At 47.1% G+C, this 19,415-nt stretch overlaps 1 protein-coding gene across 1 annotated transcript in view; it reads left to right on the top strand.

Moving 5' to 3' along the window:
- Window positions 1-18,210, top strand: part of LOC106570003 (uncharacterized) — a 38,992-nt gene extending 20,782 nt beyond the window's left edge. Inside the window, exons 6-12 of the mRNA XM_014141846.3 lie at window positions 312-465; window positions 3,206-3,331; window positions 3,583-3,812; window positions 4,506-4,666; window positions 5,211-5,398; window positions 7,930-8,162; window positions 12,537-18,210. Of these exons, the coding sequence (XP_013997321.3) occupies window positions 312-465; window positions 3,206-3,331; window positions 3,583-3,812; window positions 4,506-4,666; window positions 5,211-5,398; window positions 7,930-8,162; window positions 12,537-15,566 (4,122 nt within the window). The 3' untranslated portion in view covers window positions 15,567-18,210. The remainder of the gene's footprint in view (window positions 1-311; window positions 466-3,205; window positions 3,332-3,582; window positions 3,813-4,505; window positions 4,667-5,210; window positions 5,399-7,929; window positions 8,163-12,536) is intronic.
- Window positions 18,211-19,415: the final 1,205 nt, after the last annotated feature.

Below are 19,415 nucleotides of genomic sequence, written 5' to 3' on the forward strand. Positions count from 1 at the left end.
CTCTGGGTGCCGGGATTAATACGGGTGGCTAACAGAGAAGAGATGGGGATGTGTCAACCCACATTCACAGTGACAGCACAGCTAAGGGTGTGGTGCTGTGTTTACACAGCCACCGGGTGGCTAGGCTCCTGCTACTACCAAGTGCAGGTGTCCCTTTTCCCCCACCGCGAGGCTCCTCAGTTGCACAACTCACTCTCGGATCTCATTAACGTAACCATTTTACTACTGAGACAGCTGGAAGTGAATGCCTGTGAACGTGAATGGGCCCATTTTTTTCTGTTCCTAACTGCAGTTCCCCTCCCGCCCACCAGGTGGTTTATAAACGGGCCGACATGGCCATTGGCTCCCTGACCGTCAACAAGGAGAGGTCAGAGGCTGTGGAGTTCTCCGTGCCCTTCGTGGAGACGGGTATCAGCGTCATGGTCTCCCGTAGCAACGGCACCGTCTCGCCGTCGGCCTTCCTTGGTGAGCAGGGCTTACTACGAGCTTATGAAGGGCTATGAAGGGCAAATTATGGGCTATGAAGGGCCTATGATGGGCTATGAAGAGTCTATTGTAACACACAGTACCTGACATACCCCAACCAATGTTATCCCCCATTAACAAGGAAAACCTTTATTTCTCCCTCTTGGTTTAGTGTCAAAGTTGTCAAGCACGGTTTCACAGGCTTCTCAAACAAAGGCCATAAAACCATCGATATTTTCATTTTTTCTTGTATTTTTCACTATAGCCTTTGGTGAAATTCACTATTCCAATGGGCTATGCCCCCCCCGATAATGAAGGGTGAAGATTTTTCAGAGTAAAATATGTCTCTAAGATAACACCTCTACATTTCAAATCGCGTTAGCATAATTCCAGACTTTTCCCAAGCATGTAGAGACAGAGGCTCAGTCTGCAGACAAGGCCGACATTTTAATCCTACAGCCATCGATTGAGACGTGATGGTACGTCTATATCTGCAGCCAGATCTTAGATAATACAGTGTGTAATGGCAGCTCATCAGATATGACTCAGTATTACACAGTAATCTGGCCATAGGAGGCGGCTGTGCTGTAAGTAAAACAAGCTCGTTCAGCCATCGACTCAAGTAGCACAGACTGGATGTGGTCTTAGTTTCAGACACTCAAACAGCACATACTGTATGTCGTTTTTCCCTCTGAATGATCCGTTTCAAACATGGATGTTTATCTATCTGTCAAGTAAGATTTAGTAGGCAATCCGGACATGTACTGTATCCAACCTGGAGTTTTTTTTTTACCCCAAGGCCATTTCGTCTGAAATCAAGGGTCACTGATTTGATTATAACCTAAGGGTCCTTGGCTTGGTCTTAGTATGTCTTAGCTGGCCTGATCCCAGAGTAATCTCTTGCCAAGAAAATCTTGGATCTTCAAGCCTGACCCTTTCTGTAAGGTCGTTTTCTTGAGACCATCAACCATTTTGTCAACCATCTTGGGTTTGACCTTAATTGTTTTGAGCTTGTAAGTTACTCTGTCTGACTCGAGTCAGACAGAATCTGAACCTCTAAAAATTATTTAAAGACAGTTCCTTATTCCACTTGTGTAATAACAAAAAACTCTTCATTTCATGTAACACAATATTACATGTAATTGCAGCATTACTTCACAGGTATCAAATCAACATCATGTTACCGCAAAACAACCCCTTTAAGATCCAGCTATCCCTACCTATGACACGAGTGTATTTGTTTGAGAATGGCTTTTTTGGAGAATTCCCTCCCCTTCCTCGCTGTGTTCTAATGTTGGATGCATTTGCAGTTTGTTTTGGTTGTGTTTCAGATTATTTTGTGGCCAATAGAAATTCATAGTAAATAATGTATTGTTTCATTTTGGAGTCACTTTTATTGTAAATAAGCATATAATGTTTCTTAACACTTCTACATTAATGTGGATGCTACCATGATTACAGATAATCCGGAATGAATCGTGAATAATGATGAGTGAGAAAGTTACAGAGGGTCAAAGACAATACCCCAAGACATGCTAACCTCTCACCATTACCAATAACAGGGGAGGTTAGCATGTCTTGGGGGTATGATCTTTGACCCTCTGTAACTTTCTCACTCATCATTATTCACGATTCATTCAGGATTATCTGTAATCATGGTAGCATCCACATTAATGTAGAAGTGTTTAGAAACATATTCTCTTCTTTTTTACAATAAAAGTGACTCCAAAATGGCACAATACATTATTTACCATTAATTTCTATTGGGCACAAAATAATCTGAAACAAAACCAAAATTAACTGCAAATGCATCCTACATGTTTGTAGAGTCACAAGCTTGATATAGTCATTGCGTTCTCAGAATATGGGACCAAAAACGAAACCTTTGACCACTCTATTAATAAGAATCTTTAGGGGTGTCAATAATTTAGACTCCTACCTTGTTGATATTTTTTTTGTATTACTTATTAAATAAAAGCTATTTCTCTGAGCAATTGTATTAGTATAAAATAATATAATTTCCCAATTTTTTGGATCGTACAATATAGCGCAGTTTTTGAATTATTTATTTTATACAGCCACTATTGCTGATCTTCTTCCAGGGTGTCAATAATTTCAGACCCCACTGTATATAGGGAATTATAGGGTACCTATTTTGACGATAATAAAATAAAATGTTATTACCGGTAGAATACAACAGGTTTCACCTTACAGTGAAATGCTTACTTACAAGCCCCCAACCAACAATGCAGTTTAAAAAATATGAATAAGAATAAGAAATAAAAGGAACAAGAGTAAAATAACAATAGCGAGACTATATACAGGGGGTACCGGTACAGAGTCAATGTGCGGGGGCACCGGTTAGTCGAAGTAATTTAGGTAATATTTACATGTACTGTAGGTAGAGTTATTAAAGTGACTATGCATAGATAATAAACAGAGAGTAGCAGCAGCATAAAAGAGGGGGTGGGCAATGCAAATAGTCTGGGTAGCCATTTCATTAGATGTTCAGAAGTCTTATGGCTTGTGGGTAGAAGCTGTTTAGAAGCTTCTTGGACCTAGACTTGGAGCTCTGGTACCGCTTGCCGTGTGGTAGCAGAGAGAACAGTCTATGACTAGGGTGGCTGGAGTCTTTGATCATTTTTAGGGCAATTTGGGATGCATCCCTAGCTTCATTCTAAGTAGCAAGCTAGTGAGAACCTTAGGACAGAACCCTTGTCTTTGTGATGTGATGTTTCAGAGCCGTACAGCCCAGCTGTGTGGGTGATGATGTTCGTCATGTGCCTGTCCGTGGTCGCCGTCACCGTCTTTATTTTCGAGTTCTTCAGCCCTGTTGGCTACAACCGCAGCCTGCAAAGTGCAAAGAGTAAGTCATTTATTACAGTATGGTCATTATTATTTCAGGTTATCACCATTGAAGCAATTTAAGTGGTCGTGATGAGTTATATGCCATTGTGAGTACCCTGGGGATATTTATTTTCCATTCAATGTCCATTTCTCTCTCTCTCTCTCTCTCTCTCTCTCTCTCTCTCTCTCCCTCTCTCTCTCTCTCTCTTTCTTTCTCACTGTCTCTCCCACTCCCCCCTCTGTCTGTCCCCCTTATCTCTCTCTATCCAGAGACAGGGGGCTCTAAATTCACCATAGGGAAGTCTATCTGGCTGCTGTGGGCTCTGGTCTTCAATAACTCAGTGCCCGTGGAGAACCCCAGAGGAACCACTAGTAAGATCATGGTGCTGGTGTGGGCCTTCTTCGCTGTCATCTTCCTGGCCTCCTACACGGCCAACCTTGCAGCCTTCATGATCCAGGAGGAGTACATCGACACTGTGTCTGGTCTCAGCGACAAGAAGGTGTGTGAGTGAGGAGGCCGTTCTGATCCAAGGCCAGGATGGCCATAATGTCTGTTTCCATACCACAGCGGTGCCTCAATTCTTCACACTTGCACATTACCTGTCTATGGATTGGCATTGGATGGAGGGAGTCTCCATTATTGTTAATCCATGACAGGAATGTGCAAGTGCATGCTTCAGGAGAAGGGTGGAGAATCAGGGTAGCGCCTGGAAGTCAATAAAAGTAGACGTTTTTTGTTGTGCTGAAGGTTGGTCTAGTGGTAATTCTGCTGCCACCTTCAGACAATTTATGCATTGATCCATCTCTAACTTTCATCCCTCTCAATTCTCTCCCTTTCTGAAGATCTCTGTACTAAGAATTCTCTTGGGGGGGAAATAGAAGAAGCCTTTTTACATGAGCTCTAAGGACGTTGGGTGGGCACTGGACAGCACAGGCAAAAATCACAGTAACATCTCAAAAGATAGACGCTCAACTTGCTGAGTTGGTGTTGGAGATTTGAGCCGCAATCTTTTCAAATGTTCTCGCATTTTGGCAGCTCTTTCATTTCATGACACGTTGCTTGAGGTATTGTCCACCTGTCCAACTTCCTTAGATCTCTCTGCATGCATTATTTACGATGTAATGTACTCATGTCACTCAACTTTTACCCTGAATCCCCACATCAACCCCTAGTTCCTCCTCTATCTCCTCAGTTCCAGCAGCCCACTGAGCAGTACCCCCCGCTACGATTTGGCACCGTCCCCAACGGGAGCACAGAGGAGAACATCCGCAGCAACTACGCCAACATGCACAACTTCATGATCCGCAACAACCAGAAGGGTGTGGAGGAGGCCATCGACAACCTCAAGACTGGGTCAGTTTGTGTGTTTGTGAAGATGACATCCCTTTCATTTCATTGCATTCAACCAGGGCCATGTTCATTAGGCACCAAACAGAAAGAAAACAGACTGAAACAGGGAGGGACTACTTAGACTTGTCCAATAAGAAACGCACATTTTCTTTTTCCATTGCATTTATTTTTCCCGTTATGTGCCCAAATGAACACAACCCAGCATAGCAACCTCTTAGCAACAATTATCTCCCTGGGATGTCCTGTCGTACTGTACTGTATGTGTGTTTGTCTCTCTGCTGGTGTCTAGTGCAAAATATGGATTCTGCTTACATTAGACAAAACATACATAAACCTATGTTGGAAGCATGAGGGTAGTTATAAGAAATTGTGCGCCTCATGCAGAGGAAAGACAATCACTTCCCCCAGACGACTTGACCACTAGCAGCTTATTCCTCACCCGGACTTGACGTACCGTGTTATTAAACCTCACATGATGCATTCTCACTTATCATCTCACTCTCATCCCCTCTTCTCTCCCCTCTCTCTCTCCCTCCCTCCCCTTCAGCAAACTAGATGCCTTCATCTATGATGCGGCTGTGCTAAACTACATGGCGCGGAAGGACGAGGGCTGTAAGGTGATGACCATTGGCTCGGGCAAGGTGTTCGCCACCACGGGTTACGGCATTGCCCTGCATAAGAACACCCGCTGGAAACGCCCTGTGGACTTGGCCCTACTGCAGCTGGTGGGAGACGGTGAGGAGAGAAAGAGGAGTGGGGGAGAGATGGACGAGGGAGCGAGGGATTGGGGACAGGCAGGAGAAGTTGATAAATGTGCTGGCTTGTTAGTGGCGGGCTGGCAGCATCAATCTGTGTCTCTGCTTTTGGTGGTGGATTGAAGTGAGAAAAAAAAAACACTTTCCTGCAGTACTTACTGCTTAATTCAGTTGAATGCTGTACGTATTCACGGTTTTACAGTTTGTCCTACATACTGTACATTTTACAGTAGACCTACGGGTAATTGCCAAAATAAAGGAAACACCCACATAAAGTGTCTTAATAGGGCATTGAGCCACCAGGGCGTTGGGCCACTGTTGGGCCACCAACAGCTTCAATGCACCATGATCATACATTCTACAAGTGTCTGGAACTCTATTGAAGGGATGAGACACCATTCTTCCACGAGAAATTCCATAATTTGGTGTTTTGTTGATGGTGGAGGAAAACTCTGTCTCAGGCGCCGCTCCAGAATCTCCCATGAGTGTTAAATTGGGTCGAGATCTGGTCTGAGACGGCCATGGCATATGGTTTACATCGTTTTCATGCTCATCAAACCATTCAGTGACCACTCGTACCCTGTGGATGGGGACATTGTCATCCTATGGGGGCATAGCCATGGTAGCCAAAATAATGGTCTGCCCAGCATTTTTATACATGACCCTAAGCATGATGGGATTTGAATTGCTTAATTAATTCAGGAACGACACCTGTGTGGAAGCACCTGCTTTCAATATACTTTGTATCCCTCATTTACTCAAGAGTTTCCGTTATTTTGGCAGTTACCTGTCTGTTTTACAGTGGGCCTACACACTCTGTTTTATAGGAGGCTTACCGTACTGTAAGACAGTAAATTCATGTTGAATGTTGGATTTATTATGGGTGGTTGTGACCCAGATTAAGCATTAACATGGACTGCAACGGTGATTCTCTAGTTAACTTTTAGTGCATGAGAACTGTAGGCCTAATCTGGGTCTGTGCAACCACCCCAGAATGTTTCACTAATCATCACATTTATACGAGGTCTTAAAGATTCCATACATGTATTCTCCAGTACTGTATCATACTTTGTATTGTTAATGTTACAATTGGTATTCCTATTATGGGATTTTTTCTTTCTATTACATCTTTTTTTATCCTGTCACTCAATTGCTCTGGTTCTGAGATTTAAAAGGTTGGGTTATTCCTTCCCTAATGCCGAGGATGTTGCAGCGCCGTCTCAGTTCAGCGGTCTTTGTAAAGATCTCAAAGTGGCTTTATGAAGCCCTGAGTTCAGGCTGCTGTCGTGATTTAGGATTGAATGTGAAAGCGACTGGGGGACAGAGGTGCTTATTGAAATATGATGAATGAGATTAGGAGTCTGCCACAGTTTATGATCATGCAAATTAGAATCCATTGTTGAAAACACAATTGGCAGTTAAGTATAGTGATTTTCATGAACCAACATTTGCACTTCACTTTTCCCCCCTACTAGCACTGACTTTGCTGATAGCTACTTTATTGAGGAAGAATGTACTTACTCTGACTGAGATATGTGGTTGTCTCACCCAGCTATTTTAAAATGGTTTGCTCTAACTGTAAATCACCCCGCATAAGAGTGTCTGATAAATGACTCAAATGTAAATGTAAAAATGTAATCAGACAGATCACTAACTCTCTGACTGTGAATTCTTAGTTACACATTCTTGGAAGAATATTTTTGTTTGGTAGAATCCTTTTTATTGAGTTTTATTGGACTGGATTATGACATTCCAGTCAACATGGTTAATTCCTGTTTTTCTAATCCATGTACCTTGGGCTTTACAATTGGGTGTCCCACAAGGGGAAATGAACCTAAGGTTAATATAGTTGAATGTTTCAGTGTTATAATGAACAGGGATTTTGAAACTTCCTTTAAGTAGCTCATCTTGCAATGCGGAGGGCTTTAGCTCACAGATGTGGCTGTCATTTCAATGCACATTATCTGCTCTCCACTGAGTACAAACTCTGGGTTTTCTTTCATTATTCCTTGACAGTGTAACAGTTGTTTTTGATAAGGTACTAATGATTAGTGCCGGGAGTCCTATCAGTGTCCGCTACCTTTCATCTTGAAGCACTGTCGGGGTCACTCTTAGCATGGGACATTCTGTATCCTGGCCATTTCAGACCTCCATCAAAGCTGTGCAGCTTCTCTCTCTCCTCCTCTCTCTCCTCCTCTCTCTCCCCCTGTCTCTCTCCTTGTCTCTCTCCTTGTCTCTCTCCTTGTCTCTCTCCCTGTCTCTCTCCCTGTCTCTCTCTCTGTCTGTCTCTCTGTCTGTCTCTGTCTCTCTGCCTCTCTCTCTGCCTCTCTCTCTGCCTCTCCCTCTCCCTCTCTCTCTCTCTCTCTCATTCTCGCTTCACCCCCCGCCATACAACATCTCTCCCAGCTCCCCCCTTTCAGGTATAAAACACTGCTTGTCACATAACAAAGGCAGATAACACCTTCTCGTTGTTTTTTATTTGCCTCCCGGCCCCTCTTCTCCCCCCGCCAGATGAGATCGACATGCTTGAGCGCCTGTGGCTCTCTGGGATCTGTCACAACGACAAGATTGAGGTGATGAGCTCCAAGTTGGACATCGACAACATGGCGGGCGTCTTCTACATGCTGCTGGTGGCCATGGGGCTCAGTCTGCTGGTGTTCTCCTGGGAGCACCTGGTGTACTGGAAGATCAGGCAATGCCTGGGCCACTCCGGGGGCATGGACTTCCTTCTGGCCCTCAGCAGGGTGAGTCACTGACTGGTGGTGGTGGTACTGATGCCCCCTTGTGGTGGTAGTGGTGGTAGTGGTGATGGTAGTGGTGACGGTAGTGGTGGTGATACCCCTGCTGGTGGTAGTGGTGGTAGTGGTGGTGGTGATACCCCTGCTGGGGGTAGTGGTGGTAGTGGTGATGGTAGTAGTGGTGGTGATACCCCTGCTGGTGGTAGTGGTGGTGATACTCCTGCTGGTGGTAATGGTGGTAGTGGTGGTGGTGATACCCCTGCTGGTGGTAGTGGTGGTGATACCCTTGCTGGTGGTAGTGGTGGTACCCCTTCTGGTGGTAGTGTTGGTAGTGGTGGTGGTGGTGATGGTGATACCCCTGCTGGTGGTAGTGGTGGAAGTGGTGGTAATGGTGGTGGTGATATCCCTGCTGGTAGTGGTGGTGGTGGTGATACCCCTGCTGGTGGTAGGGGTGGTAGTGGTGGTGGAGGTGGTGATACCCCTGCTGGTGGTAGTGGTGGTAGTGGTGGTGGTAGTGGTGATGGTAGTAGCGGTGGTGATACCCCTGCTGGTGGTGGTGGTGGTAATACTCCTGCTGGTGGTAGTGGTGATGGTAGTGGGGGTGGTGAAACCCCTGCTGGGGGTAGTGGTGGTGGTGATACCCCTGCTGGGGGTAGTGGTGGTAGTGGTGGTAGTGGTGGTGGTGATACCCCTGCTGGGGGTAGTGGTGGTAGTGGTGGTGGTGGTGATACCCTTGCTGGTGGTAGTGGTGGTAGTGGTAATGGTGATACCCCTTCTGGTGGTAGTGGTGGTGATGGTGATACCCCTGCTGGTGGTAGTGGTGGAAGTGGTGGTAATGGTGGTGGTGATACCCCTGCTGGTAGTGGTGGTGGTGATACCCCTGCTGGTGGTAGGGGTGGTAATGGTGGTAGTGGTGTTGGTGATACCCCTGCTGGGGGTAGTGGTGGTAGTGGTGGTGGTAGTGGTGATGGTAGTAGTGGTGGTGATACCCCTGCTGGGGGTAGTAGTAGTGGTGGTGATACCCCTGCTGGTGGTAGTAGTAGTGGTGGTGATACCCCTGCTGGGGGTAGTGGTGGTGGTGGTGGTGGTGATACCCCTGCTTGTGGTGGTAGTGGTGGTGGTGATACTCCTGCTGGTGGTAATGGTGGTAGTGGTGATGGTAGTGGTGGTACCCCTGCTGGTGGTAGTGGTGGTAGTGGTGATGGTAGTAGTGGTGGTGATACCCCTGCTGGTTGTAGTGGTGGTGGTGATACTCCTGCTGGTGGTAGTGGTGTTAGTGGTGATGGTAGTAGTGGTGGTGATACCCCTGCTGGGGGTAGTGGTGGTGGTGGTGGAGGTGGTGGTGGTGGTGATACCCATGCTGGTGGTAGTGGTGGTAGTGGTGGTAGTGGTGATGGTAGTAGTGGTGGTGATACCCCTGCTGGTGGTGGTGGTGGTGGTACCCCTGCTGGTGGTAGTGGTGGTGGTGGTGATACCCCTGCTGGTGGTAGTGGTGATGGTAGTAGTGGTGGTGATACCCCTGCTGGGGGTAGTGGTGGTAGTGGTGGTAGTGGTGGTACCCCTGCTGGTGGTAGTGGTGGTGGTGGTGATACCCCTGCTGGTGGTAGTGGTGGTAGTGGTGATGGTAGTAGTGGTGGTGGTGATACCCCTGCTGGGGGTAGTGGTGGTAGTGGTGGTGGTGGTGGTGGTGATACCCTTGCTGTTGGTAGTGGTGGTAGTGGTAGTGGTGGTACCCCTGCTGGTGGTAGTGGTGGTGGTGGTGGTGGTGATATTCCTGCTGGTGGTAGTAGTGGTGGTGGTGATACCCTTGCTGGGGGTAGTGGTGGTAGTGGTGGGTTGATTCTGGGTCCAGTCGGGTTTGGAGGAATGCCGTTTGGAATTGGAGCTGCTCCCGAAACGTTGACAGTGTTGTGGTGGTAGTGGTGATACCCCTGCTGTTGGTAGTGGTGATGGTAGTGGTGGTGGTGATACACCTGCTGGGGGTAGTGGTGGTAGTGGTGGTGGTGATACCCCTGCTGGTGGTAGTGATGGTAGTGGTGGTGGTGATACCCCTGCTGGTGGTGGTGGTTTATGTGGTGGTGATACTCCTGCTGGTGGTAGTGGTGGTGGTGATACCCCTGCTGGTGGTAGTGGTGATGGTATTGGTGATGGTGATACCCCTGCTGGTGGTGGTGTTAGTGGTGGTGGTGGTGATACTCCTGCTGGTGGTAGTGGTGATGTGGTGGTGGTGATACCCCTGCTGGGGGTAGTGGTGGTAGTGGTGATGTTAGTGGTGGTGGTGATACCCCTGCTGGGGGTAGCGGTGGTGGTCATACCCCTGCTGGTGGTAGTGGTGGTAGTGGTGATGGTAGTGGTGGTGGTGATACCTCTGCTGGGGGTAGTGGTAGTAGTGGTGATGGTGGTGGTGATACCCCTGCTGGTGTTGGTAATGGTGGTAGTGGTGATGGTAGTGGTGGTGGTGATACCCCTGCTGGTGGTGGTGGTGGTGGTGATACTCCTGCTGGTGGTGGTGGTGACGGTAGTGGTGGTGGTGGTGATACCCCTGCTGGTGGTGGTAGTGGTGATGGTAGTGGTGGTGGTGATACCCCTGCTGGTGGTAGTGGTGGTGGTGATACGCCTGCTGGTGGTAGTGGTGGTGATGGTATTGGTGGTGGTGATACCCCTGATGGTGGTAGTGGTGGTGGTGGTGATACTCCTGCTTGTGGTAGTGGTGGTAGTGGTTGCGGTGATACTCCTGCTGGTGGTAGTGGTGGTGGTGATACCCCTGCTGGTGGTAGTGGTTGTGGTGATACTCCTGTTGGTGGTGGTGGTGATACCCCTGCTGGTGGAAGTGGTGGTAGTTGTGATACCCCTGCTGGTGGTAGTGGTGGTGGTGATACCCCTGCTGGAGGTAGTGGTGGTAGTGGTGATGGTAGTAGTGGTGGTGATACCCCTGCTGGTGGTAGTGGTGGTGGTGGTGATACACCTGCTGGGGGTAGTGATGGTAGTGGCGGTGGTTATACCCCTGCTGGTGGTAGTGGTGGTAGTTGTGAAACCCCTGCTGGTGGTAGTGGTGGTGGTAGTGGTGGTGGTGATACACCTGCTGGTTGTAGTGGTGGTTTTGGTAGTGGTGGTAGTGGTGGTGGTGATACCCCTGCTGGGGGTAGTGGTGGTAGTGGTGATGGTAGTGATACCTCTGGTAGTGGTAGTGGTGGTAGTGATACCCCTGGTGGTGGTAGTGGTGATAGTGGTAATGGTAGTGGTGGTAGTGATACCCCTGGTGGTGGTAGTGGTGATGGTCGTGGTAGTAGTGATGCCTCTTAGTGGTGGTAGTGGTGCTAGTGGTGGTAGTGATGCCTCCTGGTAGTGGCGGAAGGGAAAGGGCTTGGTGCATTAATACATCACAGTCTGTTTAGGCAGTACTATTCAGAAGGTAGGTCCTTGTATCAAAATATTTACGTACACGGTGACCTCGTTTTAAGGTGACCTAGTCAAAATTGAGCCACATTTTCTCTCAGATTTCAGATGACATTGTGTAACGTCAAGTGTTTTCGTACTAGTGCGTTCTACGTTGGTGTTCCGGGATGTCCGACCATGACTTTCACAGAATGTTGATTCATGTGCTCAATGGGCTATGTTGATTCATGTCCATCAGATTTGTGTCCATCTGATTAGTGCGATGACTCTCGTTTTCCATTAAGATGTATTGGTTTTGAATGAATCAGGTGATAAAGCTGTTATGATTTACATGGCCCCGCCATTCAACGCACTTAATCGATAATTGCTGCATATCAGTCTTTTAAAGCAGTAAATTACTTAGTATTAGACATGTATTAGACCTGTCACAAGTTCCTCTTCCACCCTCATTAGTATTTTGTGGTCAGTTTCCACCTCTCCCAGAGTACAGAGTAGAGATATTGCCTAGAGCAGCATCCGCCATATTCATGGCATGTCACATTTTATGCTGGAGGGGAGAGAAAGGACAGATTATTCAATCAATCAATCAAATGTATTTATAAAGCCGTTTCTACATCAGCAGATGTCACAAAGTGCTTATTCTTTTTTTAAAGAGTCAGTTGTGACTTACTGTTTGAGCAGTGCAGTGGGAGCTTCACAGTACACAGCACACTAGGTGGTAGTTTAAAAAGATAAATTGAACTGAAGCTTGAGTGCACCATAAATGCAGACACTGAGGTAAGTGTATTCAGTCTTCTATGGGGACACATTTCTGATACATTTCTGCCACAACATATGTACAAATGTAACCTAGTTTTACGAGACTTACTAAAGTCACATGTTTTTAAGCGACTTTCATAAGTATCAATATTCTCATCAAGGGATACTGGGATGTGTAGTTTGCTAGCTGTATCCTAATTAGCTTTCCCTTCTCTCTCTACCCAGGGTATGTACAGTTGCTGCAAGTTTAAAGATGAAACCATCTCTGGAGGCCTAAAAAATACACTTCCCCTATATCATAGTGTTCCCACAATGCCGCCTCCACCCCAATCCCACATCTCCGCGGCTGTAACCTGTAACACTACCCTTGCTATGGTGCAGCAGCAGCAGATGCATCAGCAGCAGCAACAACCGCAAGCATACAGCATGCTTCCTGCTGCATCTCCTCCAACTACTGGGCACTCTGCAATGGCCATTGGGCCATCAAACAGTCCCCTTATGGAGGGTCCTATGCCGTGCTCCACTTTTCTGCCTCGTCATGACCGCAGATTGGCTGTTGTAGACCGCTGGAACCGTCCCAAGCCCAGCACGGACAAACCTATTGGTGGCAGCGGTGGGATCCCAGACATGGCACAGTTTCAACAGGGCTTGCCCCCTCATTGGGCTGGGGGAGCCGGTGGAGGGGACGGGGGCCTGGATGAATACAAGCGATACTATGGCCCGATCGATCCAGAGGGCTTAGGGGCAAATGCTGACCCACAAACAGGTGGCTCTCAGACCCCCAAAATGAACCAGAGGGGAACAAAGTCCTCAGGAATGCCACGGCTACCTTCTAAAGGACCGCCCCCTTGGCACTTCATGTCCAAGCACCCTCTACCGCTCCCCTCACCCCCACATCGGCCGCTATTTTGGAGAAGAGGCAGCCTCCCTAAAAGAAAGGGCTCCGGGGGGCCTCTGTATGAGAACATCCTCCCCCTGGGGAGAAGAGGGGGAGGGCGGTACGGCGCAAGGGATGGAGGTGGCAGGCGAAGCCGTCGCCCTCCCCCACTCCCTTTGCCTGTCCCTGTCTCGTCCCCTGCCCACACTACCCCTACCACTCCCTCTCACTCCGCCCTCTACACCTCGAGTTCCTGCTCCTCCACCTCATCCAGTTCATCTTCGTCCTCATCCTCCGTCTCCCTCTCACGCTCCAACTCACCCTCATCCTCCAACACCTCATACACATCGTCCCAGAGTTTTAAGTACAGGGCTGGCAGTAGAGATGTCGAGGACATCTATGACTCTGATGAGCTGACAGAGGAGTCTAGCCTCCTGCTAGTACGGAGAAAGGGCAAATCCCGACGCATGTCCTCTCGCTCACTGCCTTGCAGTCCACCCCCTCCGCCTGTGCCACCCCGCAAGCCTCGTCTACAGTATGAGAGAGAGAGGGCAGGGAGCCAGCTAGCCCAGCTGCAGGAGTGGTGGGCCTCCTGGGGCGAGAGAGAAAGACGTAGAGGAACAGGAACCAGGGCTGAGGGGAAGGAGGAGAAACGGCATCACAAAGAGAGCGAAAGGGAGAGAAAGAGGAGGAAGAAAGGGCGGAAGAAAAAAAAGAGAGAGGAGAAGGAGAGAGAACGGGAGCGCAAGCGGCGTAAAGTGAAGAAGAAGAGGAAGAAAGAGGAGAAGGTGAAGAGAAGAGACCGGGGCAAGCGATCAGAGCACGAGGGAGATGGTGAGCAGAGAGGGCACCTCAAAGCGATAACGCAAGAGGCCTACTCTTCCTACCCTGCTCCGAGGCGTGACTCCATGCGGAAAAAGAGTGAAAGTTCTATCAGAAGTTACGGATGGGATATTCCAAGGGATGAAGAGAGGAGAGAGAGAGAGGATAAGGAAAGAGATGATGGAGACGACACTAGAGGCAAGGAAAGGAACAGAAGTCCTCACTCTCGCCACAGGCATGCAGATAGGCCTTCAAGTTCCAGCAAGCAGTACCAGAGCTCCAGTAAACCCTCAACCTCTGTCAAATTCTGGGGAGCGGGAAACCCATCCTCAGAGACTCCTTCATCTGCATTTCTACCACTGATCCCTTTCTCATCCAGGCGCAGGAGTAAGGGTTCAGATAGAGAGGCCCTAGGAAAAGAAGGGGAGAAGCGCCCCTTGTTGGGCATGAACGAAAGAGTAGAGGTTCACTCCAAAGAAGGTCTGTCGTTTCATGAGTGGGATTCCGAAGATGAGGATGACGATTCCAAGGAGCAAAGGAGAAAAGTGGAGCAAGAGACGAGACACGAAAGAAGAAGAAGGACCGCATCAGAGTCCGAAAGGGAACGCGATAAGGTTGTGGGCATCTATTCCGACGACGACGGCTCCTCGGGAGAATTCGGAAAGTTCGAAAGGTACTGGGATGGTCATGAGGGTAGGGCAGTTGGGGGCATAGGAGGGGGAGGTTGGTTTTTCGGCACTTATCCCGCCAGAGAAAAAGCTGGCAGCATAAACAGTAGGGATGACTCGTTACTGAGGCATGGGGAGGGATGGGGGGGAGCAGGTGTAGCAGGGGAAGGTGGCTGGGGATCAGGTGGAGCCTGGGGTTCAAGGAGGATAGGTGGTACACAGTGGCCTCCACCTCCATTGACACCACCAGCTCCTCGAAGATACTGGTCCGTGGACAAGCTTCCCGTGAAGGAGGAGAAGAAAGGGAAAAGGAAGGACAAAGGGCGCGGTGATGTGGCTTGCAACTGCCAATCTGCCCTCGAGCATCAACACGCTCACTCTAAATGGGCCAAGGTGAGCTCTCGTAGCCAGGAGGAGCTATTTCTACACTGTCAACGTTTCGGGAGCAGCTCCAATTCCAAACGGCATTCCTCCAAACCCGATCGGACCCAGAATCAACCCAAATCGGGAAGCCAGTCCAACCTCAGCATCCAGCGAACACAGCGGACGGACCGCATTCGGCAGTCCTCTACATCGCAAGCCCTCATCCCTTCCCTCCCTCCACCAACACTCCCAGCCCTTCCTGCCCCTTCTTCTGCATCCCATCCCATCCACGTTCCTCTTCCCACCTCATCCTCTTCGGTCTCATCTCCCTCTGTAGTATCCTCCATCCCAGGCGCCCCCCAGCCGTCTTCTATGGCTTCTGCTAGTGCCAAACTCCTGTACCAGAGACTGCGCTCAGTGCCCCAGCCCCAAAGGTTACAGTCACCTCACCTGCCCCTCAAGTCCAAGAGCCTCTGCTCACGGAGGGGGTCCGCACACTTCTCCAGTGTGGAGAGTCAGGTGTGAGGCGAATCATAGACACCTACCTGGGTAGGAACCGCTGACCTATTCAGAAACCTTGGGTCATGACTGTGTGGCAACAGCAGTCCTGTAACTCAGCCCCCTACAACTCTTGCACAACCCCCATTGTCCAGTGAGAGGGAGTGCACAGCAATGTCATGTTTACTGGGGCTCTCTTCATTCCGGTCAGAGTATCTGAAAGACTACATGTGTTGTTGGTTCAATGAAATTGGTGTCCGAAGTGGGATCTCAGAAATGGGGCCATCCTCCTGACACAGCGTGTCTTTGGGTCTTGAAGTGAAGTGGTTATTATTGTCAAATTATATTTGCTCTTGAGGGCTCAGGTACTCATTCATAGACCTCCCTACTGAGGGCTCCAATGCAGAAACATTTTATTTACATCCCTTAACATTAACCCCTAACTTTCCTTTAACTTTCACAGAACTGTGAAGTCTGGGGTCATGTATGTTCTATATTTCACTTTTAGGGAGAATAGAATAGCAGCTATAGCCCTCTCTGTTTTCCCCATTCACCCTCTCAAACTCATATTTGATATTCTGTGTGTCTGTGTTTTACTGTGTTTGTATTCTTGACAACAGGGTAAGTCGACTGTGACTGATCTTACACTGTGCCAAACTTCAGTGGAGCTTACATACAATGCTGTTTCATTTATACCACAGGTACTCCCCCATTCATGTCCCTCTTGAGCAATACATTACCTGCACACCAACAGTTCATGCATTTTATATTTTAAAAAGGTTAGTTTACTATATGTGTTATTATAATATGAGACAAATGTATTAATTATGACAAAATGTAAGCACTGTGCTGTACTATACTGGGTACAGGCGAAACGTTTTTCAACTACCTAACGTCATTGGCAGCCTTTCCCCCCCATAAGACAGAATGTAGCCTTGACCTAGTCTGCTGCAACTATGAAGACACTTTAAGATTGTAGCATTTTGGGGGGGGGCACCATGTGGAAAACCATTGGGTAAATGCTAGATGGAATTGTCGGACATGTGGCCGCACAGATGGTCAGAATGAATTCTCTGTGTCCCAGTAATGATGTCAACATGATAGGTGCCTAAAAGATGCTACCAGAGATGCGTTTGTAAATCTGTAATCAAGAGCTAGCTTATTTATAGCAATTTGACTGCAAAGCTGATACCTGCATAGTCAGATGTACTTTCAAATCAGCCCATTATCCACCCACCTTTAGCATTAGCATAAGCAACAGGAAGTTGAGTAGCGGAGAGTGAATACTGTTACGACTTTTTGTGCATGTTGTCAGTAACCCACAAGGCTAGTTCCATCTTCTCCATGTAGTCTGTTCGGCTCATTCGTCTGTCTGCGACTGCATCTGAGCCATACTTCAGCTGAAGAAAAAAAGTGAACACAAAATTGTGTCGTGTAAAGTTTTGTCTGCATTTCTTTGAATATCTAGATGTATATCACATATATATTTGTGGAGTTGGGTAGCATTAGATCAATTATTGTTCAGCATCTTGATATGAGGATATTGTTTGTCATTCCAGTGCCATTTGATAAGATATGAAGGAAAAATTCACCCACAACTGGGAGTGCTCGCTGTTGCTAATAGTATAGTTTTTCATTCTTAAAACCTGGCTAACCCAAGAGCTATAGGAACACAATGGAAGCAGTGCTTTGCTTGTTACAATCAACAGCTTACAAGAATCCAATGACGAGGCTAACCGTGGGCGAAATGTTACCTGCCAAGGTATTTGTACCACAAATTAATTGAAATATCTGCCCCTTATGTCTATTTGTTGTGTTGATGAGTGTCTGCAATTGTAAAATGTTCTTTTTTTTAAAATATAAAGTATCGGTGAATATTTATTTCATCTCAATAATAGCATATCTATATATAGTAATATATTTCAAAGGTAAGATATTATACGTTAAGTTTGTCTGCTAAATTGATAGTATTATCTAGGAAGCTGTATTTTTGCCTGTCCTCAAAACCCAGTGAAATCAGAGACCAGTACTTAACTATGTTCTTACTGACCATCAACCACGATCAGTTAACAATGATATTTGCGATGTGACTGAGGTGTGTGTCTGACGACCGTGTCACTGTAGTAGTGTGAGTATGGGCCTTGACTGTAACACGTTATTAATAACTATTGGATTATAAGGTTTTTTACCAGGGCATAGCCTGTCCAACAACATGACCTTCTGGTGAGATACTGGGGCCTGGATTCCAACTGGACCAATGTGTTGACGTGTACAGCGACTTCTTTACACACAATATAGCCTAGCCGGCATCAAAAGGCTTTTTTGCATCATGCAGCAGTATACTATCCATAGTGAGCCATACCAGGACTGTGGTGTGTGCTTTCATTCTGCAAAGCTGCATCTGTCGTGCTGAACTAAACAAAAACACACTGTGTTCCTCCATAATAATCCCCACTGTAGCGCCCCTTCCAGCGCTGTCTCTGTTCGCTAACCCTGCGCGGTTTTTACTCCACACTGTGTCCAGACGGACTTGCACTGCGTCACTGTGTGAGAATCAATGTGCCATACTGGAGCAGAACACAGTGGTCATGTTGGACTGCCGCACCACTGGAAAGACGATACTGTGCTGTACTGCAAGCAGAACAGAATAAAAATAATTTTCATATTAAAACCTGTTCCGTCTGTTTCGATTTGTCTTTGTGTCGGCGTCAGAGGAGCGGATGCGGGTGGGATGATTGGGAAAGCGTGGAGAGAGAAAGTTATCTGTTCACATATCTCCACGAGTTGTGCAGAACACAGTCTATCCTTAGAAAAGTACAATGTTTTATCACAGCAAGGGACACCTTAATGGAGGCATTATAGATAGGTGTTCTCATTCACACACACAGATGCACCACATGAAAATGGTTTGCGTCCAGTTCAATTCTTTTACAAGTCATTTGTCATATGCACAGGAACACGCACGCGGTGTACACATTACAATGAAATGCTTACTTGCAGGTTCACCTCTCAACAATGCAACAACAATAAGAATAGAACTGTGGCAAATTGAAACGGAGGTCCAAAGTGTTGACTGAAATGTGTTTTTACTATGTACCAGCCCTGGACTATACACACTCATACACACATAGTGACTTATATGGAAGCTCATTAATGCCATAACACATTTAATTGAGATGGAGCTGCTCAACAGATCTTGGAGTACTTACAGTACAGTGCATTGTTATGAGATGGCTGCGGCCACTATTAAACACCTTAATGGAGGTTGGTTGACAGCCATTTTGTGCCAGAGTGCCTTTCTACCATCACCCCTCACTGTGAGGAGATCAGTTATTACCCACCCAGTTGAAGTTAAAAATGATTAGATGGATCGTTTATAACAGGTATTCCCAAACTGGGGTACGGGGTACGCGCAATGCCGTCAAGGGTACGCAAAATAAAAATGTGATTCACGTTTTTTTTAATAATGAATTTATAAATATTTTTTATTCACATTTTCAAACAGTACGTTTATATTTTACAACAGGGCTATACATTTGGGTGAAGTTTTTTTCTCGCCTGAGTAGCCTCACTGCCAAAAATAAAATGAAAACATCTAGTGTTCAGTGAAATAACAACTCTATGTCAAATACAGGTAGCCTAGTCAAATAATTAACATCCAAACACATTAACCGTTACTCTCTCGAGGGAAACCTTCCCTCTTTCGCAGACATTTAAAAACGAAACATGACAATTTGAAAAATAAGCCACAGGAGTTTTTTGAGTGAGAATAAAGATGACTTTCGAGTAGTAAGACATGTAGAAAAGCAACAGATACCATTAATAAAAAAGGGGCTAGAAGCGTATTATATGGTGAGCTACCGAGTGGCTAGTACA

This window comes from Salmo salar, chromosome 14 (assembly GCF_965601325.2).
Source record: "Salmo salar chromosome 14, fSalSal1, whole genome shotgun sequence".
Taxonomy (NCBI): Eukaryota; Metazoa; Chordata; class Actinopteri; order Salmoniformes; family Salmonidae; genus Salmo; species Salmo salar.